Genomic DNA, 23,788 nt, shown 5'->3' on the forward strand with positions numbered 1-23,788 from the left:
TTTTAATACATTTTTTTTGTAATTGCTTTTTTATATTAAATTAAATTATATTTGCATTTTAAATGCTTTTTTTATTGATTATATTATTGCCTTTAAATCCTAACCCTATAGTTATAAATTTATAATTATAAATAGGTATCGATAATACACTCAAACTGTTAACCCTGTTTTATCAGTTTCAATGCAAAATGATTATAATTAATAATAATTATTAATTAATACCTAGTTGGTAGTATTATTCTTATTAACTAAATTTTTAATTTATATGATACTCGTAGTTACATAGGTACTTACATAAGAACCACCACTGAAGACAGGTAAATTCTGATTTCATCAACACGTTGGTCGTTGAGCATAAAATACTAACATTTCCAAAAAAAAGTTCCAAAAAAGCGTTTGGGAAGTAAACTATACATTTGTTTCTAAAGTTTTAATGCGGATATAGAATTATTTAAAGAATCAGCCTTCTTATCGCTCCTGGGCCCCTGGCGGACAATTCCCGTGCTAAATGCCGTCAAAATACGACTCAATTTTCGACGCCGAGTGTCTAGTGTTTACACCGTATTTTATCTACCTTGTGCTTCAGACATTCATAAAATTATAAGCTGTCTTCGCTAATCGCTTGGATTGTATTTGATGAATTTTAGTTTTTCCCTAAAAATGTCAATAAATACCTAATTATTTGTTCGGTAAAAAAGCTTAAAAATTTAATACAAGGTCCCTCATACGTTTTTATATTGTAGCTACCTATTTAAAATTATTATCGATATATTTTTATAAATTTTCAAAGTTCAAATTAAATTCTTACAAAACCACAATTAATTTGTAGTTCAAAACGTATAAGATATTAAATGTGTATAGCTATGGCTTGACAATTTAATACAAGGTCTTAAATACAAGTTATAACTATACAAGTATTTCATAATTTTACCAAAAAATTACTGATTATTTTGAGAAAATTGGTATGCAAATACAATGTTTTTGCAAAAATGAATTCAAAGTAAGAACATTATCTATGCTTTTTCGTGGATTTTTTTATATGATATTTTAATTTTTAAATGATTTTAAATTTAATTAAAAAATTATTCATAGATAAGTATTTATAATTTATATAATTAATTATAAATTAATTATAATATATGCCTATTATTAAAACCTACACAATCACAATAAATATATATAGTACGTATACTCCTAGTCACCTAGATAATTTTGTATTATCATTAATATTGTATTATCACTATATATAATTTTCTTGAATGATATACTATTTGTAATTAAATATTAATAATGTGGTAATTATAGAAAGTAATTAACCTTTAAAAAATATTTATTCAACCATTTGCATGTGTTTGTGAGTAATATTGTAGTCGGGGAATTTTTTTTTCGTGGTTGTTCGTCGGGGAATTCTTTTTCCGGGGTTTTTTTCTTGGGGATTTTTATTCCGAATTCCGATTACCGTATAGTGATAATAATAGTGGAATATAGATGGGTTGCCGAGTAGGTAGGTTTTCAAACTTACACCCTTAAATTTGTTGGGTGTTTAGACCTAATTACCACTGACGTCCAATTATAATATTTTTGTCTCGGCGTAAGCACGACCGCGCCGCAGTAACCGATGCGCAACGTTACATCATCTCCTCTCGCGGACCGTCCGATAAGAGCTGATAACGCGCACACAAACGCGAAATTTCAGCGCAAGAGCAGCTGCTGTGGTCTAACTCTAAGCAAATCCGCACGCGCACCGCATACCACGGCTAACAAAGTACATTAGTACACACGCACAGTAGCGGTTCGTCGTCGTAGTCGACGCGTAGACAATAATAATAATAATAATATTATATTATATAGATACAAAATAATTTGGAACGGGGCCGACGCCACCGCCGACGGTAGTGAGAAGAACTACTACTAAGAAACATATTATTTAGAAGAATATTGTATGGCTTGGTTCTCCTGTACTCGTTAACGCAGCCGCGCAAACTACTCGACTCGCATTTTCATTTTTTTTTTTTTTTTACCAGACATTTTCTTATATTGATAAGCTACTCGACTGTTATCCAGTATCTAAATTCTATACCGTTACCGTCACCGTCGTTTATACTCGAAATTAATAATAATAATAGTTTACAGTAATCATTAATCCGTAGTCTTCACACTTCAGCTTTCACTCGCCGCGTGATAGTCCGTCGCCGAAATCGCACCAGCACCAACGATCAGCATTTTTCGCCGGACTGGGCGGCAGAGTGGCAGACGAACAGTGCACAAAACTCGATCACCGCCGCGGCGAGACGGACACAGACGCTAGTAAATTATGATTACCTCTATTTGTTTATCATCGCGATTCACGGCAATATTACAATAATAGTTAACTATATTAGATAGCAATAAACATTTTCACTACACACATAGTAGTACCTATAATACGTAGCCGCCAGTGTCAGTTTCCCACCTCCACCCATAGTCTACGCGTTCACAGGTGTGTGTGTGTGTGTGTGTGTGTGTGTGTGTGTGTGTGTGGAGTGATTGCGATTTTCGAGAAACAGTGTTTGTGTGCGTCAGTGCGCTTTAGCGTTACTTTACGTCCTAGTTCCTATAACATTTAATTGAATTTTCGGTGTGTTTTTCGTCTGCGTGAGACCAGTCCCGAGACTGCCACCTTCTCACTGTCGCCGTTGAAGTGCGTCGCCGAGCGTCACCAACTGCGAGTCCAGTGCGAGGTGCGAACGGAGTCTTTTATTTCGCTTTTTTTCCCTGTCTTGCCCAAGTCAATCTTTGGGTTCACCATCCATCCGTCCGTTGACATGATTTTCATTGCTGCGGTCGCCCGGGAATGAGTGTGAGCTCGATCAGTTCTACAATAGCCGCCTGACAAACTACGTCAACAGTCTTATTGTAGACTCTCGCTGCTCCACTTCAATGCCCACCATATCAAACGCAGAATGATGAACGGTGTACCAAAGAAACGCACCAACTTGCGCATCAAAGCTTTCCCGGTGAGTCCATCAACATTATCGTCAAGTATTCTCTGTTACTCAGATAGTATTATTGCTGTCATGACACACATAGCCATGATGGTTGTCCCATAGGTATTTAATCTTTATAGTATCTACCCATCTACCTAATAGTTATATCCTCGGTTATATCCTTGCAACTGAATTTATTTTGAACATTTTCACCACCTATTCATTTTTAGGGTTCCGTACGGTAAACCTGGACCCTATTACTAAGGCTCCGCTGTCTGTTCGTCCGTCTGTCACCAAGCTGTATCTCATGAACCATAAAAGTTAGATAGTTGAAAATTTCACAGATTATGTATTTCTGTTGCCGATATAACAGCAAATACTAAAAATCCTAGAATACATAATATAAGCAGTATTGCCAACATGTTTATGTACGGAACCCTTCGTGCGCGAGTCTGACTCGCACTTGGTCGGTTTTTATGAAGTAGGTATTTGTGTATACATATAGCTATCCTGACTGTCTTTAAATAAGATTCTAGACTCAATAAAATACCTATACCTAGCCAGGGTTCAAAAAACCCCTACCCGGTTGGGTTTAAATGGATTTTAATGGGTAATAACGAGGGTAATAATGGGTTTTAATAGGTTTTAATATATTCAAATGAATGCCGATTCTGGACACTTTTTTACTAGGGCAGTTTCCTAAACATTAAAACCTCGATTAAAACTTAAAACATAAAATTAAATATAACTTATTACCTATAAGTTATAACTATTATACCCAGTGCTTGAATTGGGAAAAATTAAGTAGAGGAGCTTAACCCAACGATTTATAAACTGCGTTCCGTGGGCGCAATTACTCAACACGGGACTAAAAAATAGTAAGGGAGCTCTGTCCCCCTGCGCACCCCCCCCCCCCCATTTCGAGCACTGATTATACCTATTTAAGAAACTTATAAAGAAATATAAAAAGTTTTGGTGTGCCTTCCTATATTACATTATACAGTTAATTTGTTTATTACTATTCACCAGTAAACATTAAAAAGTGCTTTTAAGTTGTTTTATTATTATTACTTAATATGTAATGTTTATTGATATGTGTTTAAAACTTTAAAATTAATTATAATTAAGAAAAGTAAAATTATAATATTCAATGTTTTTGCTTACATATTTGTGTTTTTATTATTACTAAAAATTAATAAAAATAAATATGCAGTTTAAAGTTTGTTTGTTGGGTTTTCAATGGGTTATATAACTGGATCCAGTACTTTGAACCCTGCCTATAGTTTTCATCAGTTGTTTGGCATTTTATGTTTGAAAAACCAAATGTTGTTTTTAATGTTAGGTACTTGGCATAATTATAGTTTTGACTAGATTAGATATATTTTAATAAAGACAATAATAATTTACCTTTTTATTTATAATTAAATAGGCTTTCTATATTTGCATTATTAAATCAACTAGGTAGGTACATATTTATAGTAAAATAATTAATCAAATAAAGCTAGATTGCAAATTATATTAACACTTTGAGTGCCATGTGTATCAATTGCAATACACAACTACCTAATATGTTTATTTGTGCCGTGTGTATTGATAATGATACACATTTATATGATAAACACATTATAAAAAATATGTCCCGGTCAGAATGGTCAGTTTTGTCATTTTTGGCTTGGCACTCAATGTGTTAAGTGTGTTTCTAAAATAGGTAAGATTAATCTAAATATATAATATGTACCCTGATAGCTATTTTAGATGGTTTTAGAAGTGAAGATTGGGTAAATGTATAAGACTGCCGTACTCAAATTAGGTAATTATATTATAATTGTATTATAATTTTTAATAACATGAAAATAAAATAAAATCATAAATCATTAAATTATATCGTTACACATATAACATTCCTATAAAATTTAAAAAGGTAAAATTACCTACCTATAACATATTAAAGAAAATCCGTACTTGGAAGTAAGTATGAACATACTTAACAAGTAAATCGGTAGTTAATAGAATACCTATGTCTTATATATTGTACTGTAATAACTTGGGTACATATGACTAAAAAAAAATACAATTATATTATGAATATACGAGTTTTGGTAGTCGCCCAGACTGAAGTAACAGATATTAGACAAAAACCTCAACAAAAACTTAACGATTTGAAATATGATACAGATAATGTATCACCATAAGTGAATGTACCAAAGTGGTAACATAACAAGCGAAATGTGTGTTCATATTTTTAAAAACATTTCATCGTAACTTATATGTACTCAATGGATTTGTTTAAAAATTGTACTATAGATATTAGCTGTTATCAAATCATAATTCATAAGTGATTCAAATTACAAACGTATATTATTACTTTATTAATTAACATCCATGTAAAAATAATTACTATTAGATTAATTTATATTAGAAATATACTAATTAGTAATGACTATAAGTACTCAAATAAAAACAAAGATAAAAACCATAACAACTTAATTTTTTTTTCTTTCTGTTAGATAATTGCAATCATCATACACTACAAAATATATTCTAATTCATAAATAAAATACCAACCTCAAATTCCATTTAAATTTATTTTAAATTCTAATGTAGGTGTTTGCCAGGATACAATACAATCTATACTTATTTAAATTAAGGTAAATAATAATATAGGTACCTACAGTTTTTTTTTTTTTTTAAATAAACATCTTTAAATGCTCTTGTAATTATTATGTTAGTAAGTACTTTTTACCAATTTTACTATTCAAATTTTCTGTATAAACGGTCCAGATAAAATGTATATTGATAATATTACCCTCGCATTCACCTAACACAGCTAAAATTAAATAAACTAAGCCTTAAATTTAATCAACATAGACTAAAGGCTGTCTTCATACAACGCAAGATTTGTATTTGCCACTTATGACTCATGTTAAGTTTTAATTGTATATTAGTATTGGGTACAAGATTACTGATTAGGTACCTATACTTTTTATTTTATGGTTTAGCTTTTAAAAATAAGTAGGTACTAATGCATTTTAATTTCCGATAAAATTTAGTATCAATACATAATTTAATAAATAGATGGTAGGTTACTAATATATTGTTTTGTAGAAAGTACCTACTGAATTTTTTCTTTTCTTGATGCACACTATGATATTCGTAGGTAAAGACTAGGTTTATGTAAAAATAAATAATAAATAGTTAAATGTTGGGTAAATAGGTAGTAAATAATTATTTCACCAAGGAAGTTATTTCCTTAAAACACATGTTAAATACTAAGTTAGGTTAGGTACCTAACTGTATTTGATTTTATAAAATATTTTATTTGATATACTTATTTCCCTAAGCTATTGATATAAAAGGTATTAATAGGTACTGGTATATTATGAATAAATAATATGATACTTGATGCTTAAATAAATTGTATGTTGTAATTATATTTTTATTAGTACCTATTAGTTTATTTTACAAGAATATCTGAACAATCTGTGCCATTAGCTTTAAACGAATTGGAAAAATATTTCACGAAATAAAAATTATTTTAGGTAGTTAGGAGTTATGTATTATGCATTATTTATTTAAACTCAATTATATATATATATTTTTAGCTTTCTCTTTCATAAAAGAGTATTTTGGATTCACCAAACGATAACGCGCATTTTAATGAGAATTTTAACCCATTCCTGGTGTCAAAATCAATTGTTAACGGTTTACAATGTAATTTTTGATGGTGTTACGACAGTTTTAGATCCTTCAATACTTTTATTTTTACTGATTAATAAAAAACTCAAACTTGTGTACTTGCGGGCTCACGTGTTTAACGTCCTAGTTGCGATATATTTTTTTCTATTACTGTCTGTTTTTTTTGTTTGCGCCAGTATTGCGACAGCCATATAAAAATTATTGCTATATAAAAATTTCAAGTAGTCTAAGATTTCAAACAGTTCTAACACTACCATATAGATATACTAAAAATATCTTACTATATACAAAATAAATTACAATAGGTACCTAGTTTATATCATTTTATTTAATTTAAATTCTAAATTCAGTATGGATAAATATTTGATACATCCTAAATATTTATATCATATCCAATTAATTGTATTGGTAGGTACCAATTGTTAATAAATTTACATTTTTCGACATTTATTTTTAATCATAATTCACTCATATTAGGTATATTACCTCTGTAGTGAATATGATAATATGTAGGTAATAGGTATATAATATAGAAATATAATTTATATAATTAGAGTAAGGTATCATAATAACAGATTTCTGTGGACTTATTATTCAATAATAGTATATAATAATAATATATAGGTAATTTTTTTTTTTTGACTGTCGGTTTATAAATATTGCATTTAAAACTTTATTTTAATTCTTTATAAGTCTTTAAAAATCAACCAGAGAGAAATCAACTACTGTTTATTTCTTTTTCATGACTTGGGGGGGGGGGGGGGGGGTTAGTTATAGTTTGTTTCTCTCATCCAATGATGAAACCATGGATGATAAATACATGATTAGGTCTAGGACATCATTATACCTAATCATCTATTAAAACATAGCACCCTAATTGCTCATCGACAATCTGTAACAGATGATGATCATTTCCCACTATAGTTCAATATTATTCGTTTCCTGTTAATCTTAGTCCTCAGAAGATAAGTTCTGTCAACTATCACCCACCCACCTTTTAAATGCCTAAACTGTAATTGGTATCCACTTGTTGAGGCAGTTTTAGTTCAAATTTAACTCTGCTCCCTGGCAGGCAATACTTATATGAGGTTATATAATGTGATAATTAAAATGTTAAAACTAAATGCCAGGTCCATACTGGACAAAAAAATAAAACCAAACATAAACTCAACTTTTCCCAATGACCAACACATAGGTATAAACACAAACGGAACAGTCTAAATTTATTTATTGAATTTATTTTGTCATGGTTCAAAAACAGATTATGTGAAATTATGAATACTATTTTCATATAATCTGCGGTTCAATGGTTGATTTTAGATTTTGATGGAATCTTGAGCCTTGGCCAAAATGGCTTATAAAATTATAAACTCAAATAAGTATAACATACAGCATTCGTGAGTAAAATTGGAACTAAATCTGGCTCACTAAGAGGACAACCGATTAGGATCAGTTTTCAAACCTTATATTCTAAGTCTATACTATAATATTATTTAAATTAATCGATGTCTAGTAATTTTTTACAATTGTTCTTTTATTTGTATTTGTTTTTTTTAATTTATCATAAGAAAGATCATACATACGTATGTTTTTTTTTTTATTAAAATGCATACTAACTTAAATTTCAATGATTACTGAACTATAGAAATAATTCATAGAATATGTTATTCTATGAACATTTTTTTTTATTAATGATACAACTATTTATTATGAAGTTTTTCATTTATTTAGTATGGGGCATAATAATATTTAATATTTATATTATTTCAGATGTCAATGGATGATAAATTAATTGATAATATTTGGGTGTTATTGAAAAATGCTATTCAAGAAATTCAAAAGAAAAACAATTCTGGTCTAAGTTTTGAAGAACTGTACCGAAATGCCTATACCATGGTATTGCTGAAACATGGTGAGAAATTGTATACTGGCATGAAGGAAGCTGTAATAAACCATTTAGAAAATAAGGTAAAATATTTAAAAATAACATATTACATGTAAAAAGGCATTATAATCAAATTTATAATACAATTATTATTTTTAGGTCAGAGAAGATGTTCTTAAGGCATTAAATAACAATTTTTTACAAGTTTTAAATGTTGCTTGGAATGACCATCAAACTTCTATGGTGATGATACGTGACATATTGATGTACATGGACCGAGTTTATGTTAAACATAATGAAGTTGACAATGTTTATAATTTGGGTCTCGTTTTGTTTCGTGATCTAGTAAGTTATACAAATTTAAATTAATATTAATATTATTATCTAACTAGTAAATAGTTTACTACACTATATTTACGTTAAGAAGGTACCTCAGCAGAGACCAGTTTTAATCTGACTATCAACATTGTGACCTGACCACCTTCCTTTTATCTTCCCTACTGCGTCAACTATCTGTAAGACTGCAGGCAGTGACGACAAGTTACTAGCTAAGGTTCCTTCTTAACATGAATAGAGTTTAGCACCTAAATGTTTTTGTTATTTCTCTTACAATAATATATTAAATAAGTGATTACATACATTTAAAGATTTATGAACATATTTTTAAATGCAAAATATTATATATTTTTATATTAACAATATTATTTGTTCTATCAGATTGTTCGCTATGGGTATATTCGTGATCATCTTCGGATGACTCTGTTGAATTTGATAAAACTTGAAAGAAAAGGTGAAGTAGTTGATCGAATAGCCATTAAAAATGCATGTCAAATGTTAATGATTCTTGGAATTACTGGGCGCATTGTTTATGAAGAAGATTTTGAAAAACCGTTTTTGGAACAATCTGCTGAATTTTATAAAGTATCTATGCACTTAAATATTTATAGATATATAATAACACTGAAACCTTAATATTGCATATTTACAGATGGAAAGTCAAAAGTTTTTAGATGAAAACAGTGCATGTATTTATATTAGAAAAGTTGAATCTAGAATTATAGAAGAATCAGATCGAGCAAAACATTACCTAGATGATTCAACTGAAAGTCGAATTGTTGAGGTTATTGAAGTAGAACTAATCAAAAGAAACATGAAAATAATTGTTGAGGTAAATATCCCCAGTTAAATTATTTTAATCTGAAATTTAATTAATTTATGTGCTTATCTCTTAAATTATTTTAATAATTGTATGTTTTTCTTTAAGATGGAAAATTCTGGTGTTGTATACATGTTGAAGAACAACAAAATTGACGATTTAGCATGCATGTACAAGTTATTATCTCGCGTTCCTGAAGGTTTAAAAACCATGTCTGATAGTGTTAGTTTGTATTTACGGGAATTAGGAAAATCACTTGTTCAAGGAGAAGATATTAATACTAACGCAGTCAACTATATTCAGGTTATTAAAAATTTTAATGCATTAATATAATATCCCAAATTATAATGATAAAAATTAATCTTAACTTATATAATATGAAGTTTAGTGGAAATCGGTTGTAATGACTTTGTATGGACCAGGAAAATTTGTCATAATAAAAGAGACTAGCTTTGAAAACATAGAAACTAACATTTTGGATACATCAACATTTATTTTATTTGAAAGTTATAAGTTTACATATCATATGAATATTAAGTAAATATTAATAATAATTCGCAATGTCAACATTGTTTTTAATTTAAATAAGTACTTTTTTTTCAATATTAAATGCTTCCGTTAATTAATTTAACGTTCACAAATTGACTTGACTAAGCTAAAATTACATAAAAAAAAAAAAAAAAGAAGAGTGACATCAATTGCATTATCTTATTAACTATTATCTACATTATAAAATTATATCCATTGGGTTGTAGATGTTATACGCAATAACCAAACAATAACAGTTATATTATTGTCCTATGATACTTTAGTAGTATATACTCTATTTGGAATGAGATCGTATCCCATTGGCAATCAGTTTTTGTTGGGCGGCAGTCAGACATATGGTCAGACGCTGTCCCTACTACAGCAGCAACGCATTGGGCGCTGCCACGCCCATGCGCAACTTGGCCACCGGGGTACAATCTTATTCTGAATAGAGTATAGTTATTATAGCGTAATTTTTATAACCATATACTTTAACATGAAAATAGTAGGAAAATGTTGGTGACTGACATACTTTAGTCACTTTATCAGTGCTGGCATAATAGTCAATGTTGTTATATTCAATTTCCACTCTATATAATTGTTTTTATTAATATTTCTACAAATATTTTTTTTTCAGAGTTTGTTGGATCTCAAAGATAGATTTGATTTTTTTTTGGTTCATTCGTTTAACAATGATAAGATGTTTAAACAAATGATTGCTGCTGATTTTGAATATTTTTTCAACATCAATTCTAAGTCACCAGAATATCTATCTTTATTTGTTGATGAGAAATTGAAAAAGGGAGTGCGTGGGGTAATAATAATATTTGTTTACTAGTTAACAGTTAATTATTTATTTTTTTAGAAATTAATGTATAAATGTATTACAATACTTATCAGCTAACAAAACTTTTTAAACCAATCAAAAAGTTCTGCATTGGCTAGTTTTTGTGATTCTTTTATCAAAGAACCATACACATTTCAAAACATATTAACGTTTTTGAAAATATTTTTTTAACATAATTTTAAATTGTAACAACAATTTTGAAAAAAATAAACATTTTTCTCTTCCCTTTCATTATAGTTATTAGGTTTTCTTTTACATTTTATAATGACAATATACATTTTTAATATCTGAATGTAAAACAGAATATATTTTCTTCGAATATATGAAAATAAAATGTATGTTGCCATTTATAAAACTAAAATTCCAACAAAACAATAATGATAAAAATTGTAAAAATAAATAATTTTTTCACAAAAGTTTCAAGACTTAAAAAATTGTAAAAATTAATTTTCAAAAAGACATTAATAGCAGTCTCTGGACACTCGGCTGCCATCTTTTTGGAGGACAAATTGATATCACCGCTGTAATCAAATCACTTTCATTGTTTTATTCTGTGATAACACAGAATAAGACAACATTGATAACATTCGAAATTGAATAACACTGATTAGTCCTCCAAAAACATGGTGGCATTGATTTATTTTTTTATCCTATATTCCCCGTATATTTTATAATCAGTGTCCATTCTGATTGTCTTATTCTGTGTTAATAGTATAATTTTTAAATTTGTTTACTTTAAATGAGGGGATTCATGTGTAGTAAACAAGACTTTTTTAAAAAGTGATGACAAACAAATTTGTTGTTACGTATTAACAATGTGTATGACCAATATGAATTAATTTATTAGTATTAGTTTATCATATATCACAATAATGAATACTTTTATTTTATCATTAAAATTAAACTAACACTTGATTATGAATTTTTTATTAAAAATAATTGTATAATATATTTGTATTTAATAAAACGACGTCCACGAATCTTGAAAGTCATTCGCACATTTAATGAATTAATATATTTCATATCTAAAGTTATTTATATTTATTGATACCTATTTTATTTTATAAGGGATTATCATTAATTCTATGAGGATGACATACTATTCTTTAGAAATTGTCTAACATTTAACATTTCATTTTTAATTTGTACATTTAATAGTGCTAATATATTATTGCAGTTAACTGAAAATGACGTAGAGGTAGTCTTGGACAAAGCCATGGTTATTTTCCGCTTTCTTCAAGAAAAAGATGTATTTGAAAGGTATTATAAACAGCATTTAGCCAAGAGATTACTTTTAAATAAATCTGTCAGCAATGACAATGAAAAAAATATGATCTCTAAACTCAAGGTAATATTTAATTTATTTGGTGAAAACTTTTAAATCAAATGATTATATGATTTCTATATAGACTGAGTGTGGCTGTCAATTCACTTCAAAACTGGAAGGTATGTTTAAAGATATGTCCGTATCTAACACTATCATGGAAGAATTTAAGGAATACGCTGCGAAGTCTAATAATGTAAGTAGTATAAGTATAATATCATATGTTGCACAAGCTTAAGGACATATTTTAAATAATCTCTATTTATCCTTTATTTTACACCCAATACTACTTTAACCCTCCATCTGGAAGAATAATAAAAAATGTTAAAATTATGTATCGAAAAAGAAAGTTGTACATATAGTTTTAAACTGCATAGAAAATGAACCATGTAACATTTCGATACTCATCGATATAAAAATGTTACACAAACCATCACATATAACTTCAAATATATATTTTTTAATGAATTATAATATTTATATACAATAAATAGTAAATACAAAGTAAATTAAATAACAAACATGTGGTTACCTTTTTAAATATTGTAAATGTAATACAATTTTCAATTTTCTTTTATTCAAATTATTTATTTTTTCTATCCAAAATTCAAATTTTATTTTGGGTCCTGAATTTCAAGTTATTGAGTTTCTGTGTATAATTTTAGATATTAAATTTATTTAATGTTCATTTAGATATTATACAGTATAAATATATTTCTAATTATATTAGTTTATACCCATTTCTCAATTGATCTATATTATTTATTTATGATATACCTTAGTGATGGGCACAACCGAGTGAAAACTATCGAAGTACTCGATAGTTTAAACTATCTAATTACTCGGTTGTTTTATAAAACTATCGAACTTTCGAAAAACTATCGAACTATTGAAAACTAATCGAACTATCGAAATTTTTACTTTTTAGGTAAGGTTATGTATTATTTATTATTTACTATTTTGTTGTCATTCGAGATTCGACTATCGAGTATCAAGGCTGGTTATTTCATTTTTTATATTTGTGTCTTTAAAATGTCTATCCCAAATTATCATCAAGTAAATTCGGTCGAAAATACCGAAAAATCACTCGGTTGTTTTTTTTTAACTCGATAGTCAAAACTAGTTGGTACTAGCCGTGTATTACTATTTACTACCGAATGAAAACTATCGATAGTCAGAACTAGTCGGTGTAAGACGTATGCAACTACCGAAAGAAAACTATCGAGTGAATTACTCGATTGTTTTTAAAAACAATCATTGAATAATAATATCTATTCAATTGAAAAATCACTCGGTAGTTTTTGAAACTATCGATAGACAATTGATAGTCAAAACTAGTCGGTTGCGCCCATCACTAATATACCTTATCTAGGATTCACAATTATTTATATTTAATTGAATGTTAATTTTCATCAATAAATATTGTTTCTTGAATAGACTTATAATTATTTATAAAAAAGTAAAAAAATTTGTATTTTTTAACTTTTACTACTTACCATCCTTATTTCTCCCATTCATTTTTTGTATACAACTAACCAACTTTTTCTTAAAAAAATCTTATTTTAGCCGTTTTTACATGCCGTGGATCTTACTGTGAGAGTATTAACCACGGGGTTTTGGCCTACCCATGCATTATCAAAATGCAATGTGCCGTTGGTTCCTAGGAGTGCTTTTGCAGAATATCGAAAGTGAGTAATAATAATACTTATAATATAAATACCTGTACTCCAGCCAAAGAGAGACGTTTAGCGCATCTAAATAATATGAATGTCGATAATTATTTTATAAATTTATCATAAATGTATATTATATTTATATCTCAATTAAAGTTATATATCATGGTTTAACCTTAATAAATTTAATAAATCTGAACTGTCACAATATCATACGATGTACACATTATATATTATAATGATTGTCATATTTATCATTTTTAATGATAAATTGTAAATATTTATAGCATAGTATAACTATTTAATAGTTCTAAACTAAATTAATTCATATTTAGTTATTGACTAACTTTTTACACATTATGACCACAATTGAATATAGAATTTTAAATATTAATTTATTATTATTTTCTTCCAACAAAAATATACAGTTAAACCTTGATAATTTGAATGAATTGGGGTGAAAAAAATTTGAGCTATCAAACATTTGTGTTATAGAAAAATTGTGTGTACTTATTGGAATGCATGAGCGAAGATAACACTTCAAGTTATTGAAAATTCAATTTACAGACATTCGAGTTATCAAGGTTTCTCTGTATTTTCTAAACTTAAATTATTCTATTTTTAAAAAGATAAAACAATTTTATTTTAATGTCTTATCTAATACACATTGAATTAATTTGATTAGATTGATTTACTAACTTGAATAATTGTTTAATAAGTAACACAATCAATATTCATTATTTAATTATTCGCTTAAAAATTTACTTGTCAAGACTCATTTGTTAACTGGATAAAAATCTTTATACTGTATACATTATCCAGCTTAGGATATAAAAATTATCAAACATAAAGACAACTTACATTGTTGTTAAAAAAAAACTTCTATTATACTAAATAGGTTGTCAATTCTATATTTCTAAGCTATCAGGGATTATCTACTAGATAACATATTATCACAGTTAATTAAGTTGATAAAAAATTTTAAATATGTATGAAGAAATACTATCTTAACTTTTTTTTTTTTAAAACTCCTTTATTTAACAACAATTTACAATCCATACAAGTGAGTACAATAAGTGAATGAGTGGAATATGAGCCGGTGAAAATAGAAAATATTGAGTAGGATTTTCACATTATGCACATATGCCTATTCACACAAATGCCTGAACATGATTGGAACCTTTAATATAAAAAGCTTATTAATTAATAACTTATTTATTTTTTCGTAATTTAAAAAAATTATTTCATAACAGTTTTTATCTGGGGAAACATAACGGTCGACAACTAACATTGCAACCACAACTTGGGTCAGCTGATTTGAATGCTGTATTCTACGGTTCAAGACGACCAGACAATGAATTATTGACAACTGTATCTATTTCAGCTAATTCTCTCAGCTCATCTAGCGTGCGAAGACACATAATTCAAGTGTCGACTTATCAGATGTGTATTCTTTTAATGTTCAATACTCATGAAAAATTAACTTTTGAAGTAAGCTATTAAACATTATATTCGTTCAAACTTTGTTTTATATATAACAATTATTGTGTATGTTAATGTGTTAAAAATAAAATTTTAGGACATACGAAGTGAAACTGATATTCCTGACAAAGATTTGATTAGAGCATTACAATCTTTAGCATTAGGAAAACCCTCACAGCGTATACTTTTGAAGACTCCTAAATGTAAAGAAATAGAATTAACTCATGAATTCTGTGTTAATGAGTTATTTACATCGAAATTGCATAGGTAAACGATATATTTTTATTTGAAATCATGTAACTAAATATCTGTTAATTTTAGAGTGAAAATCCAAACAGTCGCAGCTAAAGGGGAAACTGAACCAGAAAGAAAAGAAACTAGAAGCAAGGTAGATGAGGACCGTAAGCATGAAATTGAAGCTGCAATTGTACGCGTTATGAAATCACGGAAAAAATTGATTGTAATTTGAAATACAATTTTTATCATTGTTTGACGTGAAATATTAACTTTAACAATTATGTCCATTTTTTTAGCATAATACTCTAGTGTTGGAAGTCGTAGAACAACTCAAAGTCAGATTCTTACCTTCTCCGGTTATTATCAAAAAAAGAATTGAAGGACTAATTGAAAGAGAATACCTTGCAAGATCAACAGAAGATAGGAAAACTTATCTTTATGTTGCATAAAATGTGTATTTAAAATTGTATATTGAGTCTTCCTATGTAAAAATTGACAACTGAATATTATACAGGTGTTCACGTTAAGATATACCACTTATTATTTCAGCAGGATGACCTTTAATTGAAATGTGATTTAAGTAGGTGAAATGGTGTACTTGAAATGAACATTGTGAGACAATTTCAAATGTTTCTTACAGACTTGGATAAAAAAATTTTGTATTTTGTTTTTTTTATATTACAAAGGTAACTAATTTAAAGTAAATTGAATAATGTTGGTAACACATCTTTGTTTTACTCAAATTTTATTTTACTCGTTCATACAACAATATAAAGAATAATTTATGGTAACACAATTTAACTACAAATTTTTAATTTAAGATTTGGTTATATGGACAATAGTAATTAATTTACAAATTTGTGTACAAATATTAATATTTAACACCATCGTTTTGTAAAAAAAAAACTGGAATTATTCATAAAGTTCAACTCTAATATTGTCAATTTAGTAATATACACATTTTGTGTGTAAAAATTAGTCTGTCCGAAACTTATTTAGAAATAAATTGGTGTTACTAACGAAAATGGTCAGATTAGTAGGAATGTAAATTTAATGCTCCCGAAATCACTGTTTCAATCTAATATTATCCAGCTGAAATAGTAGTACCTCTTAGCATGAGAACACATGCACATATTAAATTAGGGACCCATTGTTCCTATTAAAAAAAAAAAAAAACCAGGATTAAATGAACAAATACTTAATAGATTCCTTAATGTTTTTCATAGAAATGGAATGTATATCGAGCAATGTTATAAATGTGTGACAAATTTTCAGGTGCTACACGGTATCTTAACTTGATCCAGTAATAATTTCCAGTCACTATTTACAAAAACCAAAAAAAATATTAATCATAAGTTTAATGTGATAATGATCGTTTTCATCTATGGTCTTCTTGTATTGTAAGCATAAAATGTGTTTATTCCATTTTAAATATATGTATTATCAAATGAACTCGAATTGTTGTTTATTTCAGGACAATCTTTATTGCACATGAATAATAAAATTATAAAATGTTTTTTTTTTTCGTACTGAAATATAACCAATAATACTTTACTAGATAATGATTACTATTGATACAAATAAAATTTATACAATATTATGTATAAATTATAATTTTATAATTTTTTTTTCTTTTGAGTACACCTAAATGAATAATTGTATGAAAAATTAACTTAAGTTAACATGTATCTAATGATCCATTTTGGTATTTATATGCAAACAATTTTCTACATTCCATTTTTGGAGGATTTCAATATAGTGAAACATACACACTTTATGTGGCTTACTAAATCATGAACTTTTTGTTTTCATCAATAGTAATTGTATCCTTTAGTTTAATTAATATATAATGTCCTAGAATTTTTTTTGATTTTTTATTAACTAGCTAATATTAGTCTAACGCCGGATTGCATACAAAATTGCTAAACAGTTTTTTTGCATATGGTGCTATGGCGGGAGTAGGCTCAAAGGCCTAGTTCAGACGCCTATTTGGCAGAATTTCTAATTGTGCACCCACAGGTTTCTGCCATGCACACTTGGCAATCTCGCTGTCTAAACAGTCGCCTGCCCAGAGAGCTATGCCATCGTTAAACAGTGAGCTAATGGTATTTAACATAATTTAGTGGACCATGATTGGTTATTACTTTTTAATAAATACATTTTTTATGCAATCCGGCCTAAATATTTAAATTATTTTTCAAAATAAGCAGCACCATAATATCTTCAGTAACCTTCTTGTCAATGCTTACAATATTGTTACTTAATAATTTTTTTTAATTTGTAGTGTTATTTTTGTTTTGTGATAGTAATTTATATAAAATACATACCTACAGTATTGTTTTAATGATATTAAGTAATCTTAAGATGTAATTATTTGTTTTTTTTTTGTTACCTATCTAAAACGCGTTTGTACAAATTTAAAACTTAGTTATGACTTAAGCATTGTATAATTTTTTTTTCATTCTGTTTTATCATCTAAGAAAATGTTATTTCATACCTCAACATATTTCTGGATGTGTTAGTTGTAATAACATTGAACACCAAATGTTAAACTGTAACATTTTAACAATATTTATTGTTTAAAACTTCAGTTAGGTAGTATTAAATATTTAAAAATTGGTTGATGGTATAAATAATAATGAAGTTCTGGAAATAATTTTGGAAACTATTTTGTATTTATTGACTATTCTTGAAATGTTTTAATTAAAAATGTACTACAATTGTTTTTATATAAATCTGATTTTCTCTCAAAAACAAGAGCATCAAAGCATAAGACAATCCTTTATAGCTTATTTTATTAAGGTATTTAACTAAACTATTTTCCAAATTCAAATTTATGTCTTACATACTGACTTGTATGATAAGTTAATTTTTCAAAATTATACTATAACTTTTAAAACAAGTTTTTTACTGAGAAAGTTGAATATAAAAATATTTTTTATGCAACTAATAACAATATTCAAAATTACAACCTTAGCTTAGGAGTCAGTGGGTAATACCTACCGATCACCTTGTTATCCAATAAACCAATGCATTTAAAATTGTGTTAACCATACAAAAGGTTAAGAATGATAACAAAAATGTATTCTTATAATCTTATCAAAAGACTTTCAACATTTTCAAATGTGTACAATAAGTTTTTAGAGGCAATTTGTCTAAAAAAAAATGTCTTGCTATATTAATTAAGGTAAAAATATTTATAATATATTTCTACTTAATAGATGTACATATAAAACAAAATATGGAGATTATGATTATACATTCAAATCATGTAATAGTATTATTGTTTATCAATGAAAAATATTTTCTATTTATTTGTCAAAAGGGGAAATACCAATCAGTATAATATAATATACTATAATATATTACTATATCAATGATGCAACTCAGTATTATCTATTGGTATTTGTTTTCAGTATAACTATCTATTAAGAACATTTTTAGTTTGAACCATTATTTCAAAAAATATTTTTTTTTCATGTGTTTTATATTTGTGGCCGGTTTCCCCAAGGTAGGGGGAATACCAATAATTTGCATTTAAAAAAAATGTAATTAAAATTTTTATTGTACTGTATTCTATGCAAACAGTATTAGATCAGTGCATAATATATTTATATACTTATTATATTGTTTTATCACTATATAAATTTAACTTACATCTGATTGTGTCTGCTCATGTGCTTTGTTCTGTCGTCGACCTTTTAAATTGTCGTACCTGTACCATACCAAATAAATTGGTGAATGTATGTTAGGATATAGTTAGGATATATTTGTTATGTTTAATATTGATTATGGAAACGTCTAACTATAGCTGGGCGCTGGCCAAAGGTTTAAACCTTATGTCCACGTGTTGTATGGTACATTGGTGCCTACTGATTATTAGTTGGCCCTAGTAATATTACTTTTGTATTACCTACCTACATATTAACAATTAATTATTTCTCATAAATTATTACTAGTACCAAGGGTGGATTGGCCCACCGGGAATTCGGGAGTTTTCCCGATGGACTGCCCCCTTTCGCAATAAGCTGTTTTAAATTTTTTTAAAGTATTTAATCACACTTTTTGATAAAGAACTGGAAAATAAAAAAAAACATATCTTGTACGCATTTAATCATTGGACGCAAGTACGCAACATCTCTGGGTAGGTAGGGAGATACTTATTATATTTTTGGATGCTAGTATATAGAGTATAGACTATATTATAGTATGCACTGTACTTCGTATACTGTAACGTATATACCCCAGAATAGATATAATATACACCTAATAGTAGACATTACAAAATATATTAATCAATACAAATATTGATTTTAATAATTTGTTAATAAATAATAATATTAAATAGTTTTTTTATGTGATTGGATATTACGGTGATGATAATATTATGTAATTATCATATTATTTACCTAGTTAATGTGGTTGATATTCAGAGTGTGATATACTGATATCAATAATTAATTTTGAATAGTGAATAAAAAAAATAATAAAAATATCAGTCATTCAGCCCCAAATTTAAAATTGTCGGAACAAATAAGAATTTGAACCAGTCTTATATTATGTATGACTACCGTAATACTCTATCAATAACAGGGCTTGAAACCGATTGAAATAATTTCGGTTTCGGTTTCGATTTTGTATACCGGTTTTTAATTTTTTCGATTTCGGTTTCAATTTTTCAATAACGGTATTAGGAAATTTCGGTTTCGGTTTCGATTTTGTATACCGGTTTTGAAATTTTTCGATTTCGATTTCAATTTTTCAATACCGGTATTAGGAAATTTCGGTTTCGGTTTCGGTTTTGTATACCGGTTTTGAAGTATTTTCAGGGTAATATGTCGTCTATACAATTATCACTCTTTGCTCCCTATTGTCAATTGTCATATATAGTATTTGCTAGTAACTTTAATTTATGTCGTTACTATTTATAAAGCAACTAATAATTTTGCGAATAATGAAATGTTTATCAAAAAAACTAATTATGATCTCAATTTTATTATGATTATTAATTATGCGTATTAATGGAATTAACGTATTTAAAAACACGTCAGTTAAAAAAAAATAACGGTTTCCAATTTTTTCAGATTTCGGTTTTGAATTTAATACCGGTTTCCAATTTTTTACGGTTTCGTTTTTGAATTTATTACCGGTATCCAATTTATTTCGGTTTCGGTTTTAAATTATAATACCGGTATCCAATTTTTCCGGTTTCGGTTTTGACTTTAATACTGGTATCCAATTTTTTTCGGTTTCGTTTTTGATTACGGTTTCGGTTTCGGTTTTAAAACGGTTTATAACGGTTTCTGAAATCGGTTTTGAAAACGGTTTCAAGCCCTGATCAATAACATATTTTATGCACACTTATAAAAATATTACCTATTTGTAAAGTAAGACTTAAATGAAATGAAGTTCCTATATTGAAACTATTAATTAATATTTTAGACCAATCCTAAGACTGTGGAAGGTATTGAATAGGTGATACTCATTAGGTATATTATACTATTTAATGAATTAATAATACTTATGATAATACACTTTCGTTTTTCCCAAAAACCAAGTGTAAAGAACAAAGCTCACTATGATTCTGCTTATTAGTCTGTATAATTCTGTATGATTCTTCTGAAACAGTTTCTTCAACTTCTTGTAATCAATTACACTGAGCAGTGCACTGGCGTAAATTGGGTCTAATTTCTGGTGGTGCAGATGCGTATTCTTAACACAACATAATTTCCAACACACCAATAATCCAACTTCCCAAGTAAAATCCTTCCCAATAAAAAACTATATATTTCCCTATATAATTCTTTAAATAATAATTACATTTTGAATTATTTTAGCAGTTAAACCTGTATTATTATAATATTAATAAAATAAAAGGTTGGCAAGTGGGTGTCGCTCTGCTGTACAGTAGGTTACAAGTTGGTCGCTGTAATATGGATGGTGTTTCATTTGAATTCGATGATACAATATTATTGTATAAGAAAAACGATTCTAAGTGAAGACGGTTGCATGATATTACTAAGTATATTTGATAATATTAATTATTGTGAACCTTGTTTTAAATTTTCAATTCGTAGCTATAAAGTTTAGCTGCAAAATAATTATTACATTTTACATTTGATACGTTTTGTCAACATTTGAACTTTAAAAGCTTATAAAATAAGTTGTGCATATGTATTTTTAATATTTTTCAACTGCTATTGTAACAATATATAAAGAGCCTTGTATTAAATGTTCACGTTTTTTACACAAAAAATAAAATTTTATTGATATTTATAGAAAAAAAAAACTAAAAAAATTAAAAACTGACAACGTCCGTAAACAGCTCAAAAAAAGTCAATATATTTTCAAAACTTTATGGTGTATAGAAAATGAAAATATAAACATTCAGTGAAATGTCCATGTATTTACAGTAGTTATTCGTTTTTTAATAACAACAAAAAAACAAATTCGCTACATGAGAAATCAAGTGAATATCCTATTTTGTAAAAATATGAACTTCAAACGCTCATAAAAATTTAATTTAATTTGCTTGTGGACATTTTTTTTTTTTTTGATAAAGGTAGACAAACTAATGAATAATCGTGTATTACATATAAAAGATTTTATGAATTTGCAATCCAAAATAATTTGCTAATTTTCGTGATTTTTCAGTATTTTGTTAAGATGTGAACTTGAAATGCTTATAAAAATAAACTGTGACTAAGGATTTTTAATGTTTTTCAAATGACATTGTAACAATATAGTAGGAGCGATGTATTCAATTTTAAGCTTTTTTACCCAACAAATAAAGTTTTATTGACGTTCATAAAAAAAAGCCAAAGAAAATTGGAAACTAAAAATGTTCCTAAACAGTTCAAAGCAAATCTAAATATTTTGAAAATGACTTGTATATACGTTCATTTGTTTTAGAGTTACGCCAAAAACCAAAATCGATTTTGTCAAAAACCAATTTTGCGTAAAATTTCTCATTATTTTTTCCTTAATTTGTCTTTTGTTTTTCCCGGCGCTTTTGAAAACTATTGAGAATTTTGAAATTTGATTCAATACAAGCTGTCATTTGACATTTGACTTTTGAGAATAGAATGGACCCACTATTATGGCGGTACAATTATGTTAATAACAACATAACTTTCCTATAGAATAACGTCATATTCTATGATAATGCCACCATAAAATACAGAATTCTGTGGTTAGTGGTTGCTATAAATAATAATCTAATTATCTACGGTGGTTGTACAATATTTTAGAATATAATAATTTAATAATTTAATAATTTAAATGATAATGTCTAATACATGCACGACAATTATAATTCTGAACCTGTTTATATTATATTATATATTTCAATGATATTCTGGTAGTGCAAAAACATTCCTTTGCACCACCACATTTTAGATTTGGTGGTGCAAGTGCTGCATTTGCACCACCCAAATTACGCCACTGACACTGAGTGTTAATACAATTTGTTTGCTCATTAACAGTAGCAGTGTTGTATAAAAATACTTTTAAAAAGTATTCGAGTAGTAGGTAGGTAGTATACTTTAATATACTTAAAACAAATAGTATTTAAAATATTACCAAAAAAGTTTTTGTCTTATGTATTTAAAATGCAATTTATATAAAATACTATTTATTTTTATCAAACTTTTACTCATTTTAAATATCAGTATATTATAACTCTGCCTCCCTTTTAAATCACAAATATCAGTAAAGCTTTGTTTTAGGGTTTTAACAGTTAAATTTAAATTACATAAAATAATAGTTAAAAATGAATCATTATAGCACAATATGGAAAATTGTTTACATGTCGAACAATTTTAAAACGATGTTTACTCAAATAGGCAGTTATCCTGCAGGTATACATTGAATATAATTTTAATTTTTTAATAATGAGGCTAGTTGAAATAACACTGCTTATAATAATTGACGCAGGTTTCAGTTGACATGGTCATCAATCATTAAATCTGCAATTATATTTATTGAAGAACACA

General features: G+C 27.6%; 1 protein-coding gene across 2 annotated transcripts; it reads left to right on the plus strand.

The window, feature by feature from the left end:
- The first annotated feature begins 1,757 nt into the window (after window positions 1-1,757).
- LOC100167349 (cullin-3) lies at window positions 1,758-17,246 on the plus strand. Of its 2 annotated transcripts, none has more exons than XM_016801714.2 (14): window positions 1,758-2,307; window positions 8,433-8,630; window positions 8,707-8,892; window positions 9,265-9,468; window positions 9,536-9,715; window positions 9,812-10,006; window positions 10,869-11,045; window positions 12,256-12,426; window positions 12,488-12,598; window positions 13,969-14,090; window positions 15,329-15,566; window positions 15,655-15,824; window positions 15,879-16,017; window positions 16,091-16,243. In XM_016801714.2, exons 2-14 carry the CDS (start codon window positions 8,433-8,435, stop codon window positions 16,241-16,243), a joined length of 2,244 nt encoding a protein of 747 aa, XP_016657203.1. In that variant the 5' UTR covers window positions 1,758-2,307. The 2 variants fall into 2 exon arrangements, with proteins under 2 accessions (XP_016657203.1, XP_016657202.1); XM_016801713.1 differs by lacking the exon at window positions 1,758-2,307 and adding an exon at window positions 2,943-2,996 and having other exon boundaries at window positions 16,091-17,246.
- The last annotated feature ends 6,542 nt before the right edge of the window (window positions 17,247-23,788 follow it).

The sequence above is a fragment of the Acyrthosiphon pisum genome, chromosome X, assembly GCF_005508785.2.
Source record: "Acyrthosiphon pisum isolate AL4f chromosome X, pea_aphid_22Mar2018_4r6ur, whole genome shotgun sequence".
Taxonomy (NCBI): Eukaryota; Metazoa; Arthropoda; class Insecta; order Hemiptera; family Aphididae; genus Acyrthosiphon; species Acyrthosiphon pisum.